General features: G+C 40.0%; 1 protein-coding gene across 13 annotated transcripts in view; it reads right to left on the minus strand.

The window, feature by feature from the left end:
* Positions 1-7,519: 7,519 nt before the first annotated feature.
* LOC127418567 (zinc finger protein 501-like) overlaps positions 7,520-25,492 on the minus strand; it is a 240,533-nt gene continuing 222,560 nt past the window's right edge. For 7 of the 13 annotated variants that reach the window (XM_051659176.1, XM_051659175.1, XM_051659174.1 and 4 more), the window contains exons 2-4: positions 24,532-24,910; positions 14,684-14,725; positions 7,520-13,868 (exon numbers count right to left, since the gene is read on the minus strand). In XM_051659176.1, the coding sequence (XP_051515136.1) occupies positions 12,472-13,868; positions 14,684-14,725; positions 24,532-24,910 (1,818 nt within the window). In that variant the 3' untranslated portion in view covers positions 7,520-12,471. Of the gene's footprint in view, positions 13,869-14,683; positions 14,726-16,001; positions 17,191-24,531; positions 24,911-25,492 lie in introns of those variants that run through there. The other 6 variants (XM_051659160.1, XM_051659179.1, XM_051659169.1 and 3 more) reach the window with 3 other exon arrangements.

Raw genomic sequence — 25,492 nt, forward strand, 5'->3', positions numbered from 1 at the left:
TAATTAGGTAATGTTCTAAAATAATTGAATAACATTTTATTAATAAGTATTAAGCCTAATATTTGTATATATTAACAGGCCTACCAACTTCATTGATAGAAGTGCCATTAATTTGTTTAGTCTAATAAATTCATTATAAATGCAATGCAAAATAGAAAAGACATTTTGCACAAAAAAATGGATACATTTGTGAAAGGCAATTGTTAAAGTTACAAAATACGTCACTTCATTGCACTTCAGTTCTTGCAATTTCCCTTGGCACACCCAAAGCCTCGTTTCTGGCTTTACAATTATCCAAATATATCAATACAAGTTATTAAATGTTCCTTATTCTCTGATAAACTGCATTTAAGTTGCACTTATGACTTTAGAGTGGTTCAAAGGCGAAGCCCTCGATAATTTAAGGTTTGTGTTACTATAACGATGCTTTTTAGGAAACATTCCGTAGAGATTAAGTAGGCTACTACTTTAGTGACACTAATGTTTTATAGTGCCTCGGGAAATTCAGCCATGGACAAATAAATGAAATGATACAACAAAAAAACTTCCAATTTAGGGACTGATCACCCTACTACATTATAATGCCTACCAACAATCAGTGCAGAGTTATGTAAGAACCTGGACAATGTATCGGCAATCTTTTTATAAAAAATGTTAAAAGCCAGTGCATTCCACACTAGGGGTGCATTAGGGGAGCATCGGAATCGGCCGATTTTCGTCTTAAATCCGTGATCGGCAATCGGCCGCTCGTGCCTAGATTTAGGGCCGATCTTTTTTGCAGCACACAGGGAATCACACATACACTGCTACTCTAATGAATGAGCTCTTTCTCAGCACTTGATGCATGACAAGAGTGGCCTTTGGAGGGTGAGTTGTTGGCAATTCTAAGCATTCACAAATTTAAACTTTCAGACATGCAGTCATTCAGATGAATATGCCGGTTTGTTTTTAAAAATGTGTAAGAATGACACGTGCATGAATATTAAGTTGCCCATTTTCTAGAGACATTATGGTATTAATTCTAACTCGCTGCACTGTAGGGATGGAAGATACCACTTATTTTCTTTTTGATCCGATACCAAGTAATTTTCGGCCAGTATTGCCGATATTGAGACCAATATCGATACCTCTAATAAATGTAATTTTTACGAATTCTTTGGATAAAATTAGTAACATATATTTATAGGCCTAAGCAGAAAATTATTAGGCTGCTTTGTTTACCTTTTAAACATTATTAAGTATAAGCAACATATAAAACCACAAAATTAACCATAGATATTATTATATGGCTACTATTACTAAAACCAAGTTACAATATGGATACTACAGTAACGCTGTAGCAAAACCATGGTTAATTTATCAAAACCTTGGTTACTGCCAAAAAAAAAAAAAATAAAAGAAAAAAAAAAAAACATGGTTACCACAGTCGTGGTTACTATGGTTATTACAATATTACTACAGTATATCCATGGGTAGTTTTCATAAGGGTATCATTTATTAACTTTTGATAAATGGATCATTATCAATGTTTTATCACCTCTGAATTTAAATAAGCCTGTAAAAATGGCCACAGAAGCCCATTATAAGACATGTCATGTCTAAGCGTGTCATTAATTGGTGTGAATAACTCCAGATGTTGTTTTTCTGTCATTACCTCAGGAAAGCACTGCTCCCTCTTTGAACGAGCGCTATGACTAAAAGGATGAGCACCGTCTGCTGGTGTATTTTAGCATTTCTGCACATCAAGATGAGTGGAAGAAAAAATGGTTCCGGTGCCATGCAACTATTTGCTAATATAATTATTTTTTTTCCACTTTGAAGCTTATGAGTTGCATTAAAATTCATGTTATCTAAATAATAAGATCATTAGTTAAAAAAACAACACTTCAGAATCGATATTTTTATGTGAGGATCGATATTCTTGATAACCCATTAGTATCGGAAGTATCGATACTTTAGTATCGATCCACCCATCCCTACTGCACTGTGAGCAGGAAGAGGACAAAGAGGCTGCTAACTGGTATAAAAACGAATTAAACAACAAATAAAAATGCAAACACATGATACATGATGTGAGTCATGACAATCAGATGTTGTGTTGAGCTATAGAGACTGTTTGAGTGATCATGATCACTTTTAGCTTCACTCCCTTCAACATGAGCGCTCTCGGTGTCAAACACAACGTGTCAGCGCTATCCTGTGAGGATCCCAATTTAAATCAGATTAATATTAGTCACAATACCACCAATAACAGATGTAACTGTTTAACCTTCAATAACGACACCGCGTCTTCACGCATTTGAATGCTTTGGGTAAATTCCTTTTCCACTACCTAGTTGAAGCCTTTGTATCATGACGCCAATCTTGTGAATGGCAATGGTGTTTGAGCCCCGCCCTTTTAGGTGTGCATTTGCCCTATATAAGCGGGCGCTCACACACCATTTCTTCAGAATTTAATTCTTTCAAGACCGGCATCATGTTGTCTTGACTATGCACCTGGATCAGCCCTCTCTTCACTGTCGACAGGCACCTATCAGTGGACGGGATTCCCGGCAGCAGCATCAGGACGGTCTTCGCCTGACTCTCAATGCCTGCAGCAAGGATCACCTGTCCCCTCTAGTGTTCCGGCGAAGAAGTCTCTCTGCCTTGCAGCAGGATCGGGCTCTCCACAGTGAGATATCTACCCACCTTCCGCAACATCCAGGCAGGAGCTGCATCCTTTAAAATATATATCCTCCAAGTGACGTAAAATACTCATAAAAGAGCCGTTTGTGTGTACACGTCCTCTTAAAGATGTCATATCGCAAGTGTTCCTGTGAGCGACACATTGCTCCGTCAGACCAACATGAGAGCTGCGTTTGCTGTCTGGGCCGCCCATGCCGCAGCAGCTCTCATTGGGACAGACTAGCCTCACTGTGAGGACATGAGTGTCAAGACGCTCTGCTTTACGGTCGCCCTCGTTCTGATCGAGGATTCCGCCTCACGTGCCCTCCTGACTTCTTCCTCTGTGTTAAGTATTGAGGGAACACATGAGGAAGCACAGTGGAGCAATGAGGTAGAGCTGGAAGAAACCGAGGAGGATCTCACGCCGGTGCAATCCCCAAAAGGCCCTTGATCTTCCCACACAGCATCTTCGCCAATGCAGTACGTCCTCTATGAATGAGCATGGTGTTGTCGTATTCAGTGGGTCTGATGATGGTAATGATGCATGTCCCTCTCATCATCGGAAGAATGGTCCACCTCAGCATTTCACACCCCAGAGGCTGGCTCCTCTATAGACAGACACAATCTAATCATAAAGTTCCTTAGGGGAGCAAGGCACTTGAAACCCCCTCGCCCTGCTACTGTTCCAACATGGGACTTCAAACTGGTGCTGAGAGCGCTCACGAGCCCCCAGTTCGAACCTTTGGAATCCGTTGAGTTACATGTGCTCTCTTTAAAGACGGCACTGCTGTTGGCTCTGGCCTCAGTCAAATGGGTTGCCGATATACAGGCGCTGTTGGTTGACAGTTCATGTCTGTAATTCGGTCCCGGGCTTTCAAAAGCCACCATCAAACACAAAAGCTATGTGCCTAACGTGCTTTCCACACCCTTTAGGGCTCAGATACTGCACCTACAAGCTTTCTCTTCTCCACTGTCTAAATCGGATGAGGAGCAGTTGCCGCGTTTATTATGACCCGTCATAATATGTTAGTATGTGGAGCACACTTGCCATTTTAGACTGTCAGATCAGCTCTTTGTTTGTTATGGAGAACACACAAAAGTCATGTCCGTCTCCAAACAAAGGCTCACTGTGATCTCACTGGATCATTGATGCGATCGCTCTCGCTTATGAACTGCAGGGCGTGAGATGCCCTATTGGTGTGAAAGCACATTCAACTTGAGGCATGGCCTCTTCTTGGGCATGGACAAATTATATCCCTACAGGATATATGCTTTGCAGCAGGATGATCTTCACAAAACACGTTCAGGAGGTTTTATAACCTAGAAGTGGCGTCCATTGCTTCACGAGTCCTCGATGTCTAGAGAACTTACTAATCCAACACCCGGCGGGTGAGCCCGAGCCCCTTATCATGGGCGGGCTACCTGTTATATTTAATACAGTTGCCTGTATTAAAGTCACAAGCACTTCCAATAAAAATAATAAAACCTCCCTCCCTACCTCTGGTACAAAGGGGTTCAGTTATACTGTGTGTATTATATGACTCGTATACATCCTCAGACTAAGATTAATTTCCCGCCTGGTTTTCACCATGTGTGGTTATTCATTTTATACACATTAAAAAGATATTACACTGCCTGACGGCCCTGTGACCGTATATACATATTTTTCTAAGTGTTTTATACCCTGGTGCATCTAAGGGTATTACGTTACTAGGGGTGTACCGATTCATCGATCTGGATTGATGCATCGATCCAATAACCAACGATACAATGTTATCGATACAATGCATAAATATCGATATAGACTTTTTTTAATATGTACCTTTATTTTAATACTCTCATGTCAGCCACATCTGTATGCATTTTCATCAGGCAATGAAGAAACCTTATTACATTCATTTCACTTCATGAGCACTAAATACACTTTTCGTGTGGGACACGGATGTGTGCAGGGGTCTGTGAATGGTCTGTGAAGCCAAATTGCACTCTGTTATCCATGCACACGTGGCAACCAAGCTTCCTGTGAAATGCGAGCTCCAGTGACAGCATCTGTGCAAGCGCATCAACCGGGCGCCCCTTTAAACGCGAGCTCTCGTGACAAATGCAGAACGGCTCACATGCGCGATTAATTCAGGCTTCCATCGATATCATTGAGCATGTGACCCATTTGAATTTTACATGATAATTTGCAATGTAAAAGTACCATGGAGCAGTTCAACCATCATGTGAAATGTCTTGACAACAGCGACATTCTGAACAGCACTAATGACGGAAAGAGAAATCACCTGCTCAGCATCAGTTATAAGACTTTACACATCAACACCCTTACTAACATTTATCCCAGTTAACAGAATTCTCATTAGCCTACAAATGTGGAGGTTGTAGCCAAGAAAACCGCAGTTTGCACAGATAGTTGGAAACAAGTCATGGGTATGTAAGTACTTTGAATTGGATTAAACTGAAAAATAAGCTGTAATCAAATGACTGATGATCACTTTTGTGTGACATTATTTTTTATATTGTTATCTGTATAATTTTTGTAAACATCTGAAGTACCTTATTTTGTTGTGGATGTCCCAATGTAGATACGAAATTTGCACTTTTCATAGAGCTCAATAAAATATTCAAATTATATTTTGGTTGCATTTGAGGGCAAAAAAAAATGTAATTAATTGTTTAAAATAGGCACATAATATCGGAATATCAATCACAGGGCCTTGAATCGAATCAAAATCGTATTACGGCAGACTTTGTCGTATCTGCAAATATTGGATTGCAGGCCAAGAGAATGGATATAAGATCGTATCGCGATGAAACGTCTGATTTCCATCCCTATACGTTACGTAGCGTGGCAGGATGGGACTCCGTTCCCCATAGCGTTCAATGTAATGTGTCGAGAACTGAATCGATAGGGAACGTCTTCAGTAACTCTTGTAACCTCGGATCCCTGAGATGAAGGGAATGAGACATTGCAAACTTGGCTGCACTACTACTTCAGAGTTTCGAGGTACGAGTGATGCGTTCTTGTCCTCAGTCAGAAAATTCTGAAGAAATGGGGTGTGAGTGCCTGCTTATATAGGGCAAATGCTTGCCTAAAAGGGCGGGCCTCAAACACCATTGCCAATCATAAGATTGGCATTATGATACAAAGGCTTCAACTAGGTCATGGAAAAGGAATTTGCCCAAAGTGTTCACTGCAATGTCACGTTCCCTTCATCTCAGGAGATGTTTCCCAATTGAACTTCTGACTTTGCTGTGTCATTCATGTGCTCGGAACTCTAAATTACGATATTTATGAGTCCACTTGAAGGACACATAGATTTCAAAAATAAATTTGTCTCGTACGCCCATAAAAACAAAAATCTTTCGATCACAACGATGAAAACATATGAATAAATCACCATTTACTTGAGTAATATTTAGTAGATGTGCAAATTGTTCTTTTGTTGACAGAGATTTTGTCAATTAAGTATGGTATCCAAAAGACATACTGACTGTCTCTACAAAAGTAATTATGACGTCACCTTGTATAAATGATCTGAAGATCAGGGGATCATGCTGCTATAACGTCTTTTATGGGACGTTTAAGAGTCGTTTTTAGGACATTACCACAACGTTTCTGGAACGTTACTCATAGTTTGTCAAGATTGAACTTTACCAACACGTCTTCAAACTGGACTAAAATATAAACATGAGTTTAGCCACAGACAGAAAGTGTAAATAAACCTGTTCTGAAGTGTTTTAGTTGTTTTGTTCACCTCTTGTATATGACCAGTAATCCCAAAAGTATTTACACAAACTTCAGGAAACCAAAAAGTGTTTGTTTGTGCCCGTCTCTCCAATATATATTATCACCTTAATTTACAGTCAGTCACTGGATTTAAAGAACTAATTTAAGCAGAATATTCTCAGATTTCTGTTTGTTTCTCCTGAAAGTGATTTTTTTAAAGTGTCCGTAACAAAATAAAGCGACATGCGTCGATAAAAACTTATTTTACAGTTATTAAAACACCAAAGACAGAAAAACAACATATACAAATAAATATAAATCTCTCAAATGATGTAAAACACATTGAACACGTACCGAACTGAGCGCTCAAACTGTAGTAGTGTCTGAATTCGTCCCCTATTCACTATATAGTGCACTATTTGGGGTGTCGGAGTTCTTTCTACTTCTTGTGTTTTCTGTCGGTTTATAAAACAACTTCTGGTGAATTTCCGACATCTGCTGGACTGGAGTGTTTAATATACCAACATCTGATTAATCAGTCTTTAAACTGTTTTACAACATTATACAGGAAAATAAAGTGACAGGTTTTCTATTTCCACTTACATAAATGTAACTGGAGACTGTAATTGCATGCATATGTTTGGACATTTTATTTAAACAAGAATGATATGAGTTCAGCAGGCTTAATGGTTTAAGTAACCTATAAAATATCCAAAGGCAAACGCCAGTTAGAACAGGAGGAAAATTTGTCAATAATTTTTCCATAGTCCATGGAAGTGTCAACCCCTTCAAATTGAACTTGCCAATTAAATTTGACCATCGTTTAACAGTGGCATTTGTAATGACAAGGCCATTATGTAAGACCATGGGTGGCTTCACATTACTGTGGTTAGGTTAATGTCTTTTCTAAAAAATAAACTGTAGTGTTTCCTATGAAAAAGCTAATAGACTAAACACATTTTAGAAACCTTTAAATCTATAACGGTTGAATCCTAATAAAAATAAAGTTTAATAGATTCACCCTAATAGATTTAAATAGATGAATCTATACAAGTTACCAATAAGTGATTGTAAAGTTCTCAGTTTCGAGGTGGGAAGGAGGACGCGGGAGTCGGTGTTGCAGTCCACATGAATGTACTTTTATTGTCAGGATTTCAGTCACACTTTTGTCTTTTAACAAGAACTTCAGTTCACACTCATCAGCTTCAGTGATAACAGTCAACATAAACTCAGAGATTCTACATAAACAGCTTTACAGTGTTCAGCTCCAGTTAGGATTGTGTGTATATGTGTATGACTCAAACTCTCTCTCCCGGTCTGGCATTCCGCCAGCCTTTTAAAGTCAGTCTCCGCCGTCACTGAAATGAGAGACAGGTGTTTAGAGTCAAAAATCACCAGGTGATGGCTCTTACCGTTTCCTCTCTCCTCACTGCCTGACACACGAGCACTTTCCCTCCACATACCCCCACTGCCCGACACAGGCCTGGGCCCCGTCCGGCCTGTGAACCCCACCCCCATTCCTGGAGAGGAAATCAGCCACAACCATTTGCAGCCCCGGCCTGTGGATCACCTTAAATTTGAACGGCTGAAGTACCAGGTACCAACGAGTGATCCGCGCGTTGGCATCCTTCACGTGGTGGAGCCACTGAAGCGGGGCGTGATCCGAGCAGAGGATGAAGTCCCGCCCCAGCAGGTAATAGCGGAAGGTTAGGACAGCCTATTTGATGGCCAGACACTCTCTCAATCGTGCTGTACTTAGTGTCCCTCAGTGAGAGCTTACGAATATTGTACAGCACGAGCCACTCTACACCCTCCACTTCCTGCGAAAGCACGGCCCCCAACCCCCTCTCTGATGCATCCATCTGTAAAATGATAGGGAGAGAGAAGTTTGGAGCATGTAAAAGCAGCCTGCCACAGAGTGCAGATTTCACTCTCGTGAAAGCCTGTTGGTACGCATCAGTCCACTGGACCAGACTGGCACCCCCTTTTTAGTGAGATCAGTCAAGAGGCTAGTGACATCAGAGAAACTAGACACAAAACTTCAGTAGATGCCAGCCCCATAAACCTCCTATTTGGTCTTGGGTCATGGGCAAGCCGGTATCGCTGGGGTCTTATCAACTTGGGGCCGTACCTAGCCATGACCCAAGTGGATCCCAGACACCGTACTTCCCATCCAATTGCACACTTTTTCGGGTTTGCTGTGAGCCCCGCCTGCCTCAGCGACCTAGGACGGCTCTCAGATGCTGCGTATGCCTCTGCCAATTGTTACAGTATATAATAATATCGTCTAAATAGGCAGCAGTGTGTGCGGCGTGCGGCTGGAGAATCTTATCCATGAGGCGCTGGAACCCCAAACAAACCAAACGGAAGAATGACGAATTGGTGTAATCTGAACCGTATGGAAAACGCAATTTTTTTCTCTGGATAATGGAGTTAAGGGGCTCTGCCAATACCTCTTTGTTAAATCCAGTGTCTAATAAAATTGAGCCACACCCAACCAATCGAGCAGTTTGTCAATTCGTGCATTGGGTCTGCGTCAAATTGACATCACGTTGATTTTTCGATAATCTACACAGAACCGGACTGACCCATCGCTCTTAAGCACAAGAACAGCTGGACTGGCCCATTCACTGTGTGATACTTCTATTACTCCCATCTCGAGCATTGCCTCTAATTCGTCCCGAATCACATTTTTCATGTGTTTGGGCAAGCAGTACAGCCGACTACGTACTACTACCCCCAGCGGAGTCTCGATATGTTGTTATATGCGGTTCACACGACCGGAAAGAGGGGAGAACCCCACAAATTCCTTTTGCAACTTGGCCACCTCCGCGAGCTGGGACAGTGAGAGGTGGTCTCCACTAGGGACCGGAGTGAATGAATCGGCTTTGAACTTCACCTCCGGCCCGAGCTCTGCCCTCTCTGGAACTACCATTGCCATGGACACGGGGACTGCCTCTCTCCATAATTTAAGGAGGTTGAGGTGGTAAATTTGACGTGCTCCGCCTCTATCCATTAGTTCGTCCTCATAATCAAGATCCCCGACTCGTAACCTTAAAGGGTCCTTGCCATTTGGGCAGTAATACAAGGACTTTGTCTCCCAGTGCAAATTCCCATAGCTGGGCACCCCTATTATAGTGTTATTATTATTAGTCTCTCTTGAGCTTGGAGCAAATTTCCCTGTGACAACCGACCTGGCATGTGCAGCTTTGCTCAAAGATCAAGGATATCCTGAATTAAATTTTTGCTTTTGGGAAGGTCCTTTCTCCTACGCCTCCCATATGACGTCAAGCACCCTGCAGGGCTGACATCCATACAGGAGCTTGAAGGGGGAAAACCACATGGAGGCTTGCGGGACATCCCGGACTGCAAATAATAGGGGTTCCAGTCATTTGTCCCAGTTTCTAGTGTCCTTGCGCACAAATTTATGAATCATATTCTTTAGGGTTCGATTAAATCGTTCGACCAGCCCATCAGTTTGTGGGTGGTAAATGCTGGTGCAAATTGATTTAATCCCCAGCAATTCATAAAGTTCGCACAGTGTAAGTGACATAAATGTTGTGCCTTGATGGGTGAGGATTTCCTTCAGAATCCCCACCTGGGAGATTATTTTGAAGAGTGCCTCCGTAACACTGCGTGCCGAGATACTGCACAATGGCACCGTTTCCGGATATCGCATTGCATAATCCACCAGGACTAATACAAAACGATATCTACGTGCTGACCATTCTAATGGCCCGACGAGGTCCATACCAATTCTTTTAAAAGGGGCCTCAATTAATGGTAACGGGCGTAATGGCATTCTTGAGGTGGCCGGTGGATTCACCAACTGACATTCGCGGCATGCCGCACATCATCTGCGCACATCCCCGTGAATGCCCGGCCAATAAAAGATGGCCATTAACCGGTGCAGTGTCCTTTCTTGTCCTAAGTGTCCTGCCATAGGATTATGGTGAGCCGCCTGGAAAAGTTTTTCCCGAAGGTCCTTCGGGACTAATAACTGGGTTGTATTTTCATAGGTTTGAGTGTCTTGCATCACTCGATACAACCGGTCCCTAATGATAAAAACATATGGATATGTGAGTGTGCCGTCAGACTGGAGCTGCTGGCCATCGATCACTCTCACTTGGTCAAATGTGTGCTTAAGTGTTTCGTCACGTGACTGCTCTAGAGGGAAATCCCCCTCCAGGAATTCCCTAAGGATGGGAATGCCAGAGGATTCCCCTCCTGCATCACTCTGACACTGAGCAGCCATAGACGGCCACGGCTCCGCCACCCCAGCCATTGTGTGACACATCACACACCGAGACTTTGGTTTACAGGACGGGTGAGACGGGAATTAACCGCGGCCTCCACTCTATGCTTGTCCCCCCGGAATTGAATAATGTCTATCACTACAGGATACTTGTGAACATTACCATGCACATACCTCACCATCACCTTGTGTTTTGCACCCAAATCCCCGTTATGAACCAAGCTGTGGTGAACTGAGGTTTGATTACAGCCAGAATCCACCAGGGCTTGGTATGTATGGCCCTTAATTCTTAACACTATACAATACATCCCTGCTCGATCGGGGCGGTCTGTGTCGTGTCGGGACCCGGACCCATGTCCCCATCTCCATGACTGGTCCTGAACATGTCCCGGCACCCCGCAACTCCAACTGACCGACCCAGGCTTCCCGGCGTGTAGTGCAGCCCGGGCAGTCCAATTAGAAAATAATAGAATTAAATATTTTCTGATGTTTTATTTTTCATATATCAAAGAGATAATCAGGACAAATCTAGAACAGGATTCATTATATTCACACAACTGGCTGTCAAACACATAGTGAGCAACATTTAACACATAAGATACAAATAAGCTACACATATGTATTTTCTCAGGCACTTATTGAGTCTAAATACATGCACAACTTACATAATTTCAGTAATACACCAAAATGGCAATCTTACTGTCATATCATACTGTTCATGTGTTACACTTGCTATAGTTTACTTCCACCTTATTTCTACATCAAATAGCAATGTCCAATATAAATCCAGTCAATCACTGAAACAACAGTGCCACCTTGAGTACATTTGAATTAATCATAAAAATATAACAGAAGTGCAAAAAAAATAAAAAAAATAAAACACAATTACATACCTAGGGTTTTTAATGACCCTATACACTTTTGGTACTTAAGCCATTATAAAAACAGATTTTTTTGAAATTTTGGTTTTTTTGTGTGTTACACAAGAGAAAGATTGAGGAATACTAAAGAGGTGTGGGCACAACTCCAAAAAATGGATGAGATACAGGGGGTGGAATGAGGTCCTGGTTCACAAAAGACATTTTCAAAGTTTATTCAGTCACATCTTTACATTTCAATACGATTATTTATTTATTTGGGGGGGGGGGGGACCACACTGATTCTGAACACAAATATACAACTCTGGAAGGTGTAGTAGAAATCTCACTACACCTAGAAAATCTCTCGAAAACATTTAGAGTTTATGTAGGTGCTAAGAAAAAGTCTGCCCTTTAAAGTAGATTTCTCTATCACTTGCCCCTTCAAAAATCCACTTGTCCTGGACAAGCGTTAATGTCGAGCCCTGGTATAGTTAGTATTCAGAGATGCTAACTTTCATGTCATGTTAGCTCTGCATTCATTGCACTGTAGAATGGTCTCACCTTAAGACACAGCTGCACACACAATAGTTTGGTTAGGAGCCACATATGCAGGAAAAAAATATATATATTTTCAGATTTCTCAAATCTGATTTTTTTTAGACTGACTGTTGAAACTGCAGGTTATATGTGGACAGATCAGATTATTTTTTTCTGTTCAGACTGCAGTCGCTTTTGTAAGCAGGTCCACATTAGTCACTAGTCATAGTAAAGATACAAACTTGCGTACGTTCACCATGCATGAGTGTTTAGCAATAGATGTTTAGCAATTATTTACGTTTTACATGATGGCAGTATCCAAAAATATCACCTTGATACAACTAAATATCAAAATGATTTTTTACAGTGAAATTCCATCTTTGAATTTATTATCACTATTTACTTGATATCATTGGACCAGAAGATTATTCTTGCTCACAGTGACTACTCGGGCAATTCTTTTTTTCATGTTGCCATAAAGAACTTGCTGAGATGAAACTTTTCTCACATGAAGAGCAGTGGTATGGTTTCTCTCCAGTATGAGTTCTCTCATGTGCTTTCATGTTTTGTGACAGAGTGAAACTCTTTCCACAGTGTGAGCACTTGTATGGTTTTTCTCCAGTATGAGTTCTCTCATGTGTTTTTAGGTGTTCTGATTGAATGAAACTCTTTCCACAGTGTGAGCACTTGTATGGTTTTTCTCCAGTATGAGTTCTCTCATGTGTTTTCAGGTGTTCTGATTGAATGAAACTCTTTCCACAGTGTGAGCACTTGTATGGTTTTTCTCCAGTATGAGTTCTCTCATGTGTTTTCAGGTGTTCTGATTGAATGAATCTCTTTCCACAGTGTGAGCACTTGTAAGGTTTTTCTCCAGTATGAGTTCTCTCATGTGTTTTCATGTTTTTTGACAGAGTGAAACTCTTTCCACAGTGTGAGCACTTGTATGGTTTTTCTCCAGTATGAATTCTTAAATGAATTTTCATGTTTTGTGACATAGTGAAACTCTTTCCACAGTGTGAGCACTTGTATGGTTTTTCTCCAGTATGAATTCTCTCATGTGTTTTCAGGTGTTCTGACCGAGTGAAACTCTTTCCACAGTGTGAGCACTTGTATGGTTTTTCTCCAGTATGAGTTCTCTCATGTGTTTTCAGGTTTACTGATTGAATGAAACTCTTTCCACAGTGTGAGCACTTGTAAGGTTTTTCTCCAGTATGAATTCTCTCATGTGTTTTCAGGTCATGTGACAGAGTGAAACTCTTTCCACAGTGTGAGCACTTGTATGGTTTCTCTCCAGTATGAAATCTTTGGTGCTTATTCAAACTGCCGGCTGTAATAAAGGTTTTCCCACATTCAAAGCACATATGAGCTCCCACACCGGTATGTATTTTCTGGTGCTCTTTAAAATAGTACATGCGAGTAAAACTCTTTCCACAAAATGAACACTTGTAAGGTTTCTCTTTTGTGTGAGTTTTCAGATGGTTTCTTAGGTAGTGTGCCAGAACAAATGTTTTCCCACACTTATCACATTCAAATGGTCTTTCTCCAGAGTGACAACGAAGGTGATTCTTGAGATGGTCTGAATACGCATACATCTTTCCACACTGATGGCATGTGTAAGGCTTCTCACCAGTGTGAACCCTCATGTGTTTATTAAGATGGCTTTTACGTGTGAAACTCTTTCCACACTGAGAGCAGGTGAAAGATTTCTTGGCTGCTCTTCTTCGAGGCTTTTTTGTTGAGGAATTATTTTTATTCTTTGAGCCACTCAAAGGTTTTTCTCCAGTTATGAAATCATGACGTTTCTCCTCCACTTCCATCAGTTCTGCAATGAACAAAGTTAATTGAAAACAAAAACAAATCTAGACAAAAAAATAAAAATAAAAAAAATCTAATTGAACCCCAATATTATGGCAGATTTTTTTTATTTTAGGTAACTATTTTTTTTATAATTAAAGGTAAATAATTGTACCAATTATCTATTCTGATTAATAATTTAATTTTATGATTATAGCCATTTATAGCGGTTGATAGAGGTGTAAAAATGCAAAATCTGACAAAGTAATTTATTATCATCATTACTATATTATTACACAATGTGATACAGTTACAGTCTCAGATTACACAAACCTTCACACGAGAGATGTGGAGCATGTGAGATTAAAGGGAAAAAGTGCACTATGAAATTAAGAAAGATGGTTGGATGGATGCTGTTGAGTCCTGCTTTCTATGTCATTATTCATTAGAGTTTTAGTAGAATTAACTAAAATATTGCTTGTATTTCTCCATAAAATGTGTTATTTACTAGGGATGTGCACAGTTACCATTTTTAACAGTTGATTAACTGTGAAGTTCAACGGTTACCTGTTTTCCATCGGGACACGGGAATAAAGAAATGTTTTTCCTCAAACACTACTCAAAATAGCACCAAATCACATGCGCAGTGAGCAATGAGCTGAAATATCACAATAAATAAATCTTCAAATGATGAAATCTCACATTAAAGTCAAACAAAAATAATCAAACTCTCACTGCCTGTGTGCGCTCTACCTGGGCAGGTTCATATTTCGGAGGCAACAAAGCCTCTATTGAGTGCTTTAATTTTGAAATGGTTTTTAAAAAAAAAAAATTTTACAGTACCTTTAATTGGTGTCGAAAAATGCCGCGATCCTGTGCAAGACGCTGAAAGAAAAAACATTGAGATTCAGTGCAACAGTCAAAGATGTTCGTCCAGCATGTGTTAACAGTATACAGAAAAACGCATGTTTGAACAGCCCATAACTCACCCTATACTTGAAAAACTGACCCAAACCCGGCCGGGAAAACCCGAAGGTTTGTTGGAACTCATCAAGTTCGGGCCGAGTTGAAGACTGCACTTCATGTGTAGAATAACTGAATAGTGATTTTGGTATTCGAATAGTGGTGCGTTGAACAGTTAACCAGATGTTGTCTATCCGTTCACATCCCTTTTATTTACCACAAATAGAACACAGCCTAAATAAACATTTTCCAAGTCAAGTCACATTTATTTGTATAGCGCTTTTCACAACAGGCATGTTTCAAAGCAGTTGTACATGAAATTATCCTATAACAGAAAATGAACGAATATAATGCCAATGTTAGTTCTTTATGTTTAGAACTATTAGTGGTTAAAATTAGTAAACTAAGTAAGTGTTGTGGGTCAATGATCAAACAAAATTATTTTGTATTAGTTTTAGTATTAAAGTCCTTGAAGTCTTCCCGAATTAACTGAGGAAATACACATAGATGCATTGTCCTTTGATTTTGTCCAAAGGCTTTTATTAGTGGTTAATTCATTTTCTATGTAGTTTAAGAGTGTGTTGTCCCTCCTTTATTCAGTGAGGAGCATCGCAGTCCGGCTGGAAGCTTATGGCAGGTAATTTTGGTGAACTCCATCCTAAGTCCATGATTCAGACTCATGAAGAATCCCAAATCTTTGAGTTTGCATAAGTTCATCCACTGTAAAGTCTGTCTTAGTAGACTGAAGTCAAGTCTGGCTGCCACATGCTGCAGTTGGTCATCATCACTCATAACCCTTTTCCACCAAAATGGCCATGGTTCACATGCTGGAGCCTGTGCTTGGCTAGTTCTTGGCTGGGGCAATCTGTAGCCTATCGCTAACTGGCTGTGTTTTTCGACTAACTTCAACCGAACGCTGACATAACGAGTGCCCGCAAACAAACATGACATGGCTTAACAAGGGAATTATAAAATGCAACAGTGAAATCATCATGAACATTGGTGTTTCTGCCATAGCATATACAGTAATTTTATGTTTACATTTTAATAGAGATTTCCACCGGTTTACTTAACCGATAGCTTTGCATATTATGAGAAGATGGTGATCTTAATGGTTAGCTGACCAAAATCCTCTTATTGAACAAAAATGCGAAGAGTGTGAGGAAACATAACAAAGCTGGCAAATGTAATAACTTACAGAGATCGCAGGGGCAGTGGTGGCTCAGTGGTTAGGTTCTGGGTTACTGACCAGAAGGTTGGGGGTTCAAGCCCCAACACTGCCAAGATGCCACTGTTGGGCCCTTGACATATCACTGTATCATGGCTGACCCTGCACTCTGACCCCAGTTTAGCTGGTAAATATGAAAACAAAGAAATTTCACTGTATATATGAAAAATGTATAATGTGTGACAATAATAAAGGCTTTCTTCTTCTTCAAAAGACACTGTCTCTAACACAAATGTCATTGAGCTTATGGTATATTTTCAATATCAATCATAGAAATAAAAGTACTAATATAGAAAAAATATTATATAAGCTAGAAATGCACTTGTGTGGAACACGCTCAGCCATATACAGAGCAGAAACAGACACTCATGATGCACAGTATAGCCATTAGGCAAGATGCTCATTATGGTTAATAACAAAAACTCATGTTTTTATTACATTATTCTGTTTGTTTAGAATGTACACTTTCTAAAAATAAATGTTCTTTTTAAAAATTAGATACATTGCTAGGATTCCACCATTAGAAAGAAGCCAGATGATGTAGGATTTAATTGTGACGAGCAGAAATGATGTAAGATGCAAGCTCATTGGTTGAAGATAACAAGGTTGGACAATTTATGGTCTCAGAGGAGATAATAGAAATGTATAAAACTGGTTGTTTGGAACTGTGAAGTCAGAACAGACAGCTGGCCTTTTCAGGTTTATTGGTTGCTCATTAAACTTTTACCTGTGAGAGATTTCTTGCAAAAGATGGAAAGAATCTTCAACATTCTCCACAACAAGCTCCGGTTAAATGACTTGCTAATCGTGTCTGGGTACATAGTCCAAGACATAGTAATGAACGGTTTTATTGCTCCATGCATTTTTTATTTCTTCGGTCCTTCTTCTGCTCCCTGTACTCTTTTAAAGCGATTTGGTCAGTCGTACATTTAAATCCAGCATTTATCATTTCTTACTGTCCTTGTATAGACACTTCTTCCTTTTGCAAGCTTTCTAATTTAAGATAATATGGCAAGTAGAACGTTTGTTTCCTGATTTAGTCAGGGAAAGAAACAGAATAAAATTAGCATAGATGCCAATAAATTTAAAGCAGCATTAAATAACGAAAGAAGTGCTTTCGGTTCCAGCAGACCTAACTAAAGCATCATAGCTATGAATTGAAGGATAAATTAGGTGTATGCCTGACCGAACATAAAAAGTAGCCATTGTAACGCCGATAAATGGGGCTGATATGATCGTATTTCCTGGTTCTCGTTAGCACTCTCATTGCTGCATTTTGAACCAACTGAAATTTATTTATTAAACTTCCAAGACATCCACCCAGTAATGCATTACAATAATCTAGTCTTGATGTCATGGATGCATGAATTCATTTTTTTGGCATCAGAAACAGATAGCATATGTCGTAACTTAGGTGGTAGAATGCAGTTCTACAAATATATATATATATATATATATATATATATATATATATTTTTTTTTTTTTTTTTTTTTCAAAAGTTAGATTGCCATTAAATATCACACCTGCATTTTTTGCTGTAGTAGTTGACGTTACAGTACTTACATCAAGAGTCAGATTATATTTAACGTCTTATTTTTTTTGAGGATTTTGTTCCAATAATTAGTACTTCCGTTTTATCTGAATTGAGAAGGACATTTCTAGCCATCCACTCTTTGATATAATTTATACACAAATTGTGAAATTTTGTTGGGTTTTGAAGAAATATAAAGTTGGGTATCGTCGTCATAACAGTGAAAACTAATTCTATGGTTCCTAATAATGTCTCACAGGGGGAGCATATATAAGGAGAAAAGCAGAGGCCCTAAAACTGATCCCTGTGGCACTCCATACAAATGTAATTTGATCTGACAGTTCCTCATTTACACAGACAAAGTGGTAGCATTCAGAGAGATAGGACCTTAACCAAACTAATGCCTGTCCAGAGTAAGGCTGGATGATATGTAAAAAGTATTACAGCAATAATCACCTTAAAACATATCACAATATCCGATTACATTGTTAACCCCCCTGCCGAGGGTCGTGAATTTTTGTTGCTTTATTGATTTAGCTTTAAAAATGTAATTAATTTATTGAAACATGAAAAACAATCAAAAGACATTTCTAAATTCAAATTGCACTTTAACCCTCAGGGGTTGACGGCGCGTCCTGCTGTATTTTTTCCTTATAACAGCAGAAACAACTTAGAATACTCCTTCATTTTTGGGCATACAGATAAGTGTAAGACATCATTAGAAACTGTAACGGGTCCATCATGGCTTTAAAAATGTATCCGAAGATAAATATTTTTTACATATATTATGTTTTTAAGGCAATGTCCCACAAAACTGAATCACATTTATAGTTTGCAAAATATGATTTATGCTTTATGTAATCTCATATAAGTACTTTACAAATATAAATTCATTAATACATCATATTAACCTCAGCCATAATGCCATTTACACATGAGTTTTTAAGTGAAGAGTACTGTTGTGCAGATGATGGGTTTTTGGTCACCCGTTTAGTCATGCTGTCATGCAACTTTTGGCCATGTGTAGTGTATTCACACACAGGATCAAAGATTTAATCACTGAGTTAAAGATGTGATTATTAGCTGAATGTAATAAACATATGAATCCCTGAGAAGAGACTGGCTACCAAATCGGTTGTGATGTGTAATATACATTAGGGAGATTTTAGGCCTAATCTGTGAATTAAGAATGTGTATATAACAAGAAATCAGACAACTTAAAGACCAACACAGACCGATGCACAAAGCACAAATACAAAAATACCTGTACGGTCCAGAAATTAGATATGTAACTGGTGTTTCATGAGGATGATATGAAGTAGACAGTTTTGAATATTCATCTTCACCCTGCAGCTAAACAGCTCTGATAACAATAGCCTAATAGCCATAGTGATTTTGCTTCTTTTCATATCAAACGCTATTATTATGTTGAATTAATGATTACGTTTTGAAAAAAGCCTAATTAAATCTATACTTACATTTTGGATAATGAGCAGCTCGTGATTCCTAGACACGTGCATAACTGGGGTTTAACAAATGTGGCGGAATGATCCATCCCTCTGGCTCGTCATCGTTGCACCGCCTCTTAGGGCCGCCCTTCAGCCTGGCTCACGATGGGAGTTGGGCGGGAGAGCGAGAAGAAGTGCATAATTAATAAACCTCGTTTGGTCAGCGGTGAATGAAGCACACCTGATGGGGATAATGCTTCATCACCGCTGTCTTTAAAACGCAGTGCTCACCTCTTCTCGGGGAGCCGGCATCAAATCTCTATGTGTGCACACACTGGCATCCTCGCATGCCCAGGAACAGAGCTGGGAGGGATCGGACAAGTGGATGTGCTGCCGGACCCGTTCCTCGGACCCCCGGACGCTGTAATGAGTCGCCGGGGATAACTACTCACGTTGCCGCCGACGGGCTAGATGCCGGGCTGCCTTCCCCTCACACTTACAACAGAAAAGGCTTGAAATATTTCACTTTATGTGTAATGAATCTAGAATATATGAAAGTTCCACTTTTTGAATTAAATTACAGAAAAAAACGTTTCCACGATATTACAATTTTTTGAGATGCACCTGTACACCTGGGCCTTCCACATCTCTTTCTGTCCATGTTAGAGCCAGTTGTCCTTTGTCTTTGAAGACTGTAGTGTACACCTTTGTATGAAATCTTCAGTTTTTTTTTTTTTTTAGTTTTTTGGCAATTTCAAGCATTGTATAGCCTTCATTCCTCAAAACAATGATTGACTGATGAGTTTCTAGAGAAAGCTGTTTCTTTTTTGCCATTTTTGACCTAATATTGACCTTAAGACATGCCAGTCTATTGCATACTGTGGCAACTCAAAAACAAACACAAAGACAATGTTAAGCTTCATATAACGAACCAAATAGCTTTCAGCTGAGTTTGATATAATGGCAAGTGATTTTCTGTACCAAATAAGCAATTTAGCATGATTACTCAAGGATAAGGTGTTGGAGTGATGGCTGCTAGAAATGGGGCCTGTCTAGATTTGATCAAAAATGACTTTTTTTCTCAAATAGTGATGGTGCTGTTTTTTTTTAACATCAGTAATGTCCTGAATATACTTTGTGATCAGTTGAATGCCACTTTGGTGAATTAAAGTACCAATTTCCTTCCAAAACATCAAAATCTGTACATTATTCCAAACTTTTGGCCACCATTGTAGATTGGTGCAAAAAGTGCAAATCAATCCCAGAACAACAGCAAAGGACCTCATGAAGATGCTGGAGGAAACAGGTAGACAAGTATCTATATCCACAGTAAAAAGAGTCCTATATCAACATTACATGAAATGCTGCTCAGCAAGGAAGAAGCCACTGCTCTAAAACCAGCATAAAAAAGCCAGACTACAGTTTAAAAGTGTACATGGGGACAAAGATCTTACTTTTTGGAGAAATGTCCTCTGGTCTGATGAAACAAAAATTTAACTGTCTGGCCATAATGGCCATCATTATGTTTGGATGAAAAAAGGGGTGAGGCTTGCAAGCCGAAGAACACCATCCCAACCGTGAAGCATGGGGGTGGCAGCATCATGTTGTGGGGGTGCTTTACTGCAGGAGGGACTGGTGCACTTCACAAAATAGATGGCATTATGAGGAAGGAAATTTATGTGGATATATTGAAGCAACATCTCAAGACATCAGCCAGGAAGTTAAAGCTCAGTTGCAAATGGGTCTTTCAAATGGACAATGACCCCAAACATTCCTCCAAAGTTGTGGCAAAATGGATTAAGGACAACTAAGTCAAGGTATTAGAGTGGCCATCACAAAGCCTCAATCCGACAGAAAATTTGTGGGCAGAAAATAAACATTTAGTTTTTGCAAGTTCACACACCTCTTTAACATTATCTTTAGTGATCTCGACTGGTGAAGCTGGACATTGTCAATGCCGACATTAATAATCTTAGAATATCTACATTTAGCATTAGCCAGCACTTGTAAATTTGATCTGATGGCAAACTCTCTGGCACCCGAAATGCATTTAACAATAGTGGCTGGAGTCTCTATTTCCACGTTCCTTACAATAGTCATCAATAACAAGGGCGATTTCAACATGATTTTCAGTGGGTGCATCACTGAGTGGGGAAAATCAAGTAGTGTTGCTTTGCCCTATGGATATGCTGCAGAGATGTCTCCCAAACGCCCTGCTGCGGGGGCTCTACAGCTGGAACCAAAGTGTGTGTTGCTCGCTGTACTATGTGCATACGAAAGAGTATCTACCGGCTTCTCTTTCTCACAGACCTCCACTAGCGTTCGGATGCATGTCTCTAATTCATTAACCTTCTCCGTCAGCCTGACTACATTTATCATATGTGAAATTCTCACTGCTGATGGAAGAAGCTATAGTAAACTTGGCATGCAATACATGATGCGATAATATTAGCGGATGCAATTGTTTGTTGTTGTGGTGGTTTTTGATCAGCAGGGGTTTGAGATCGATGCAATGATCTGTGTACAAAATGTGTACGGTAAAGCACGCAGTTTAATTGCGATAAAAGTGGAAAGGTGGGTGTGTGTGATAAAATGCACGTAGTAAAAGGAAAAATGTACGGCCTCCTCCCAGAAAGCCAATGTGGAACTTGTGCTTGTCAGCTGGACTGCTGACATATTTGCTGCACACCAACTCCAGGAATAATGCCAGGAGCAGCACAGAGACTTGTTCACCACCTCTGTCGACCTGACCGAGGTGTTTGACACAGTCAGCAGAGAGGGGCTGTTGAAGATCATGGAGAAGTTTGGTTGCCCGTCCAAGTTAATAACAATCATCCAATCCTTCCATGAGAGGATGATGGTCCATGTGCCCCCCATGCTCTTTAGCATGATGTTTTCTGCCATGCCGACAGATGCTTTCAGCAACTGCGACGATGGCATCCACCTCAGGTACAGGACTGATGGGAAACTCTACAAACAAAGGCATCTACAAGCTGTCACTAAAGTGAAGGAGACTGTTATCAGAGACTTTCTCTTTGCTGATGACTGTGCCCTCAATATCTCATGAGAACAAAAGATGCAGTTGGAGATGGACCATTTGTTTTTGGCCTATGACAACCTCAGTCTCACCATCAACACCACAAAGACTGAAACAATTTACAAGCCTGCTCCAGAAAAGCATTAACAACAACTATTTCGTAGTGAAGGGACAGGACCACCTATCTGGGCAGCACACTCTCCAGAACAGTCAACATAGATGCAGAGGTCTACAAAAGTATCTCCAATGAAAGTGTTGCCTTTGGGAGACTTCATGAGAGCGTATAGGAATGCCAGGGAATCAGCCTAACCACCAAGCTGAAGGTCTACTGTGCCGCGGTACTCATTACCATCCTAAACACTTATGAGACATGTAAGCACTCTGTTGGCAGGCAGAAGAAATGCTTAAAAGACAGCCTGAAGGTCTCCCTCAAAGCTATTGGTGTCAGGACTCTAGGGAGTATTCAAGTTATTAACATGACAATGAGTTCAGTGTACTCCAATGAATCCAACAGAACACCTTTAGGATGTGGTGGAATGGGACATTTGCAGCATGAATGTGCAGCCGATCAATCTGCAGCAACTGTGTGATGTTCTCATGTCAGCGTGGAGTACCTGTCAGCTGTAATAAATGATATCTCCATTAAAATATGATACGTAATAAAAGTAGATAAATAGTATATTTGCCCTGTGTAAATAACAATATATAGGAACTGTATCTAAAATAAATAATGGGTGATAAATAAATACTAATACAACAGGCTGGAAAAATAAACATTTATTCATTTTAATATCTTATATATTTCGTATATGTTGAAACTTAAAAACTTGTTGTTTTTAGGCAACGCATCCTAAAAACGGCACCGTTAGATCGGTTTCATACTGAAGAGCCACTTTAAAGTTTTTTTCTGTCTCTCGTAAATATAAATGAGTGTAAATGCCAACACCATCATATATGTTGAAATGATTGAAGCCTGTCACACAAAACATGAGCTCACTTTGTCTTTCGCACGTACAAACAAACCGGTTTGATTTCACTAGGCTAGGCTCAGACACATACAATCAAACAGGTGCGATCTGCATTCATGCTGCTGTTTACAAGCAAAAAAGTTACTGCTCAAATTATCTTTCAACATCACAATACCTTTATTTTTATATGATACAAACTTTCAAACAATCACTCAATAAAAGTATAAAGCCATTACTGTCGAAGCGCACTGTTTTGATGCAGCTCTGCGGCCATGTATTCTGACGTCAAACAAATAATATACAAACTAGTCTGTGGCATGGGTGACAAGCCTTACCGCTCTCTCTCTCCCGCACACCGACACATGACCACACCCCATGCCACATAGTCATTCCACTCAAGCCTTCTCCCATTCCATCCATCACAACCACTTCCGGGGCTGGGAAAGTGGAAGGGCTAGTTTCTTAGAACCTTCTATGCTCCACCTTGTAGGCTTCTGTGATGACACGAACTCCGAATCCCATCTTATCAATGACAATATGGCTGGCACGCATTGCCAGCAAGCGTGATCACGATTGCATCTCATCTATCATAATCATTTTAAATATCTAAAAACCATATTATATGTTTCATTATATACAATGCCTGGCAAAACAAAGTCGCAGTTTGGATTAAAGGCAGTGATATGATCTGGGGTTGCTTCAAATGGTCAGGTCTAGGCTCAGCAACGTTATGCAGCAATAAAATGAAGTCAGCTGACTACCTGAATGTACTGAATGACCAGGTTTTCCAATCAATGGGTTTTTTCTACCCTGACAGCATAGACATATTCCAGGACGACAATGCCAAGATTCATTGGGCTCAAATTGTGAAAGAGTGGTTCAGGGAGCATGAGTCCTGACCTTAACCCCATTGAAAGTCATTAGGATGTGCTGGAGAAGACTTTATGGAGTGGTTCGACTCTCCAGTCGTCAATACTGCCTCTAGCTTTGATTATGGCGTGCATTTGTCATGGCATTGTTTCGACAACCTAATGCAACGTCACAACATTATTTCCATTCAGAGTTGCAAACATTTTTGACCGAGATCTTGTTTTGATGATGGGACAGTCGAACCTCTCTGTAAAGTCTTCTCCAGTATGAGTGAATTCAAATGAAAGCATGTAGTTTAAGATAGAGTACACATTTCTTTTACCAAGTGTATAATCTGAAAAATAACTTTAAATTGACTTTCGACCCGTGAAAAATCACTTTAAAGCAATAATTTTAAAGAAAACAAATTAGAACTTTAAGCAGAAACCCAAATCCAGAGTCACTGTTCCTGAAGGACTGTAATGACTTTTTTTAAATTAAAATGTTACCTTTTTAAAAGACAACTGAACACTTTTAAAATGACAATAAAGATAGCTGGAAAAAAATCATTTGAGTGACTTTTGAGTGATAAAAATAATCTGGTAACAGATTCTGACATGACAGTTGATTGTTATGAAAGTGTAAAACAACATTAAAGAAACATACCTGAAGGAATAAAATCATCATCATCACTCTGTTGTTCATCTGTTGTGGTTTCATCATCATCATCACTCTGTTGTTCCTCTGCTGTGGTTTCATCATCATCTTCGTCACTCTGTTGTTCCTCTGTTGTGGTTTCTCCTCTCATCTTCATCAGGTTCCTGCAGTCCAGTAGCTTCACCGAACACATCTTCACTGATGTCTGCAACATCTGCTGTTCATCATCATCTTCATCACTCTGTTGTTCCTCTGCTGTGGTTTCTCCTCTCATCTTCATCAGGTTCCTGCAGTCCAGCAGCTTCACTGAACACATCTTCACTGGTGTCTGCAGCATCTGCTGTTCTCCAGTGTGAATCACATCCACCTGCTCTCTCATGATGAACATCTGAACACAAAAACATAATGATTATAATGGACTGACATTCATCAAACTCAAAAAGACTGAACATTTAATGATTATACACAAGAACTGCTGTGTTAAACAAAATAACTTTGTTTTTGAGATGGTACAATTGGGTAGTTTGCTACTGTGAACTACAGAACTTCCTTAAGTGGGGTGTTATGCAGCAGATGAGCCACAGGATGCTGGAGTCTCATGATCTTCTCATTTCTTTCATAGAGAAGGTTTTGTTTTGTTTTTTACCCTGGGGGAGGTGAATTGCAGGTCTGTGACAATTTCACAAGTCCTGCTTTGTTCTGCAGCAGTTGAAATTAAGCAGATGCACATTCATTGATGTTAAGTCAGACATTTCGGCACCATTCTTCCAGGATTCCAAGTGTTATGACTTAAAGTTAACAGTGTGTGGACTAAAGGCCCAGACACACCAAACCGACATCAAAGAACTAGCGGCGACAAAAGCCGACTGTGGCATCGCCTGCGTCTGGGCCAAGAAGTTGCTCTTGAACACACCGCAAAGACTACACCCAACGGCCAATTAGCACATACGTTCTGCGCCTGCGTTAGAGG

The sequence above is a fragment of the Myxocyprinus asiaticus genome, chromosome 28, assembly GCF_019703515.2.
Source record: "Myxocyprinus asiaticus isolate MX2 ecotype Aquarium Trade chromosome 28, UBuf_Myxa_2, whole genome shotgun sequence".
Lineage (NCBI taxonomy): Eukaryota > Metazoa > Chordata > Actinopteri > Cypriniformes > Catostomidae > Myxocyprinus > Myxocyprinus asiaticus.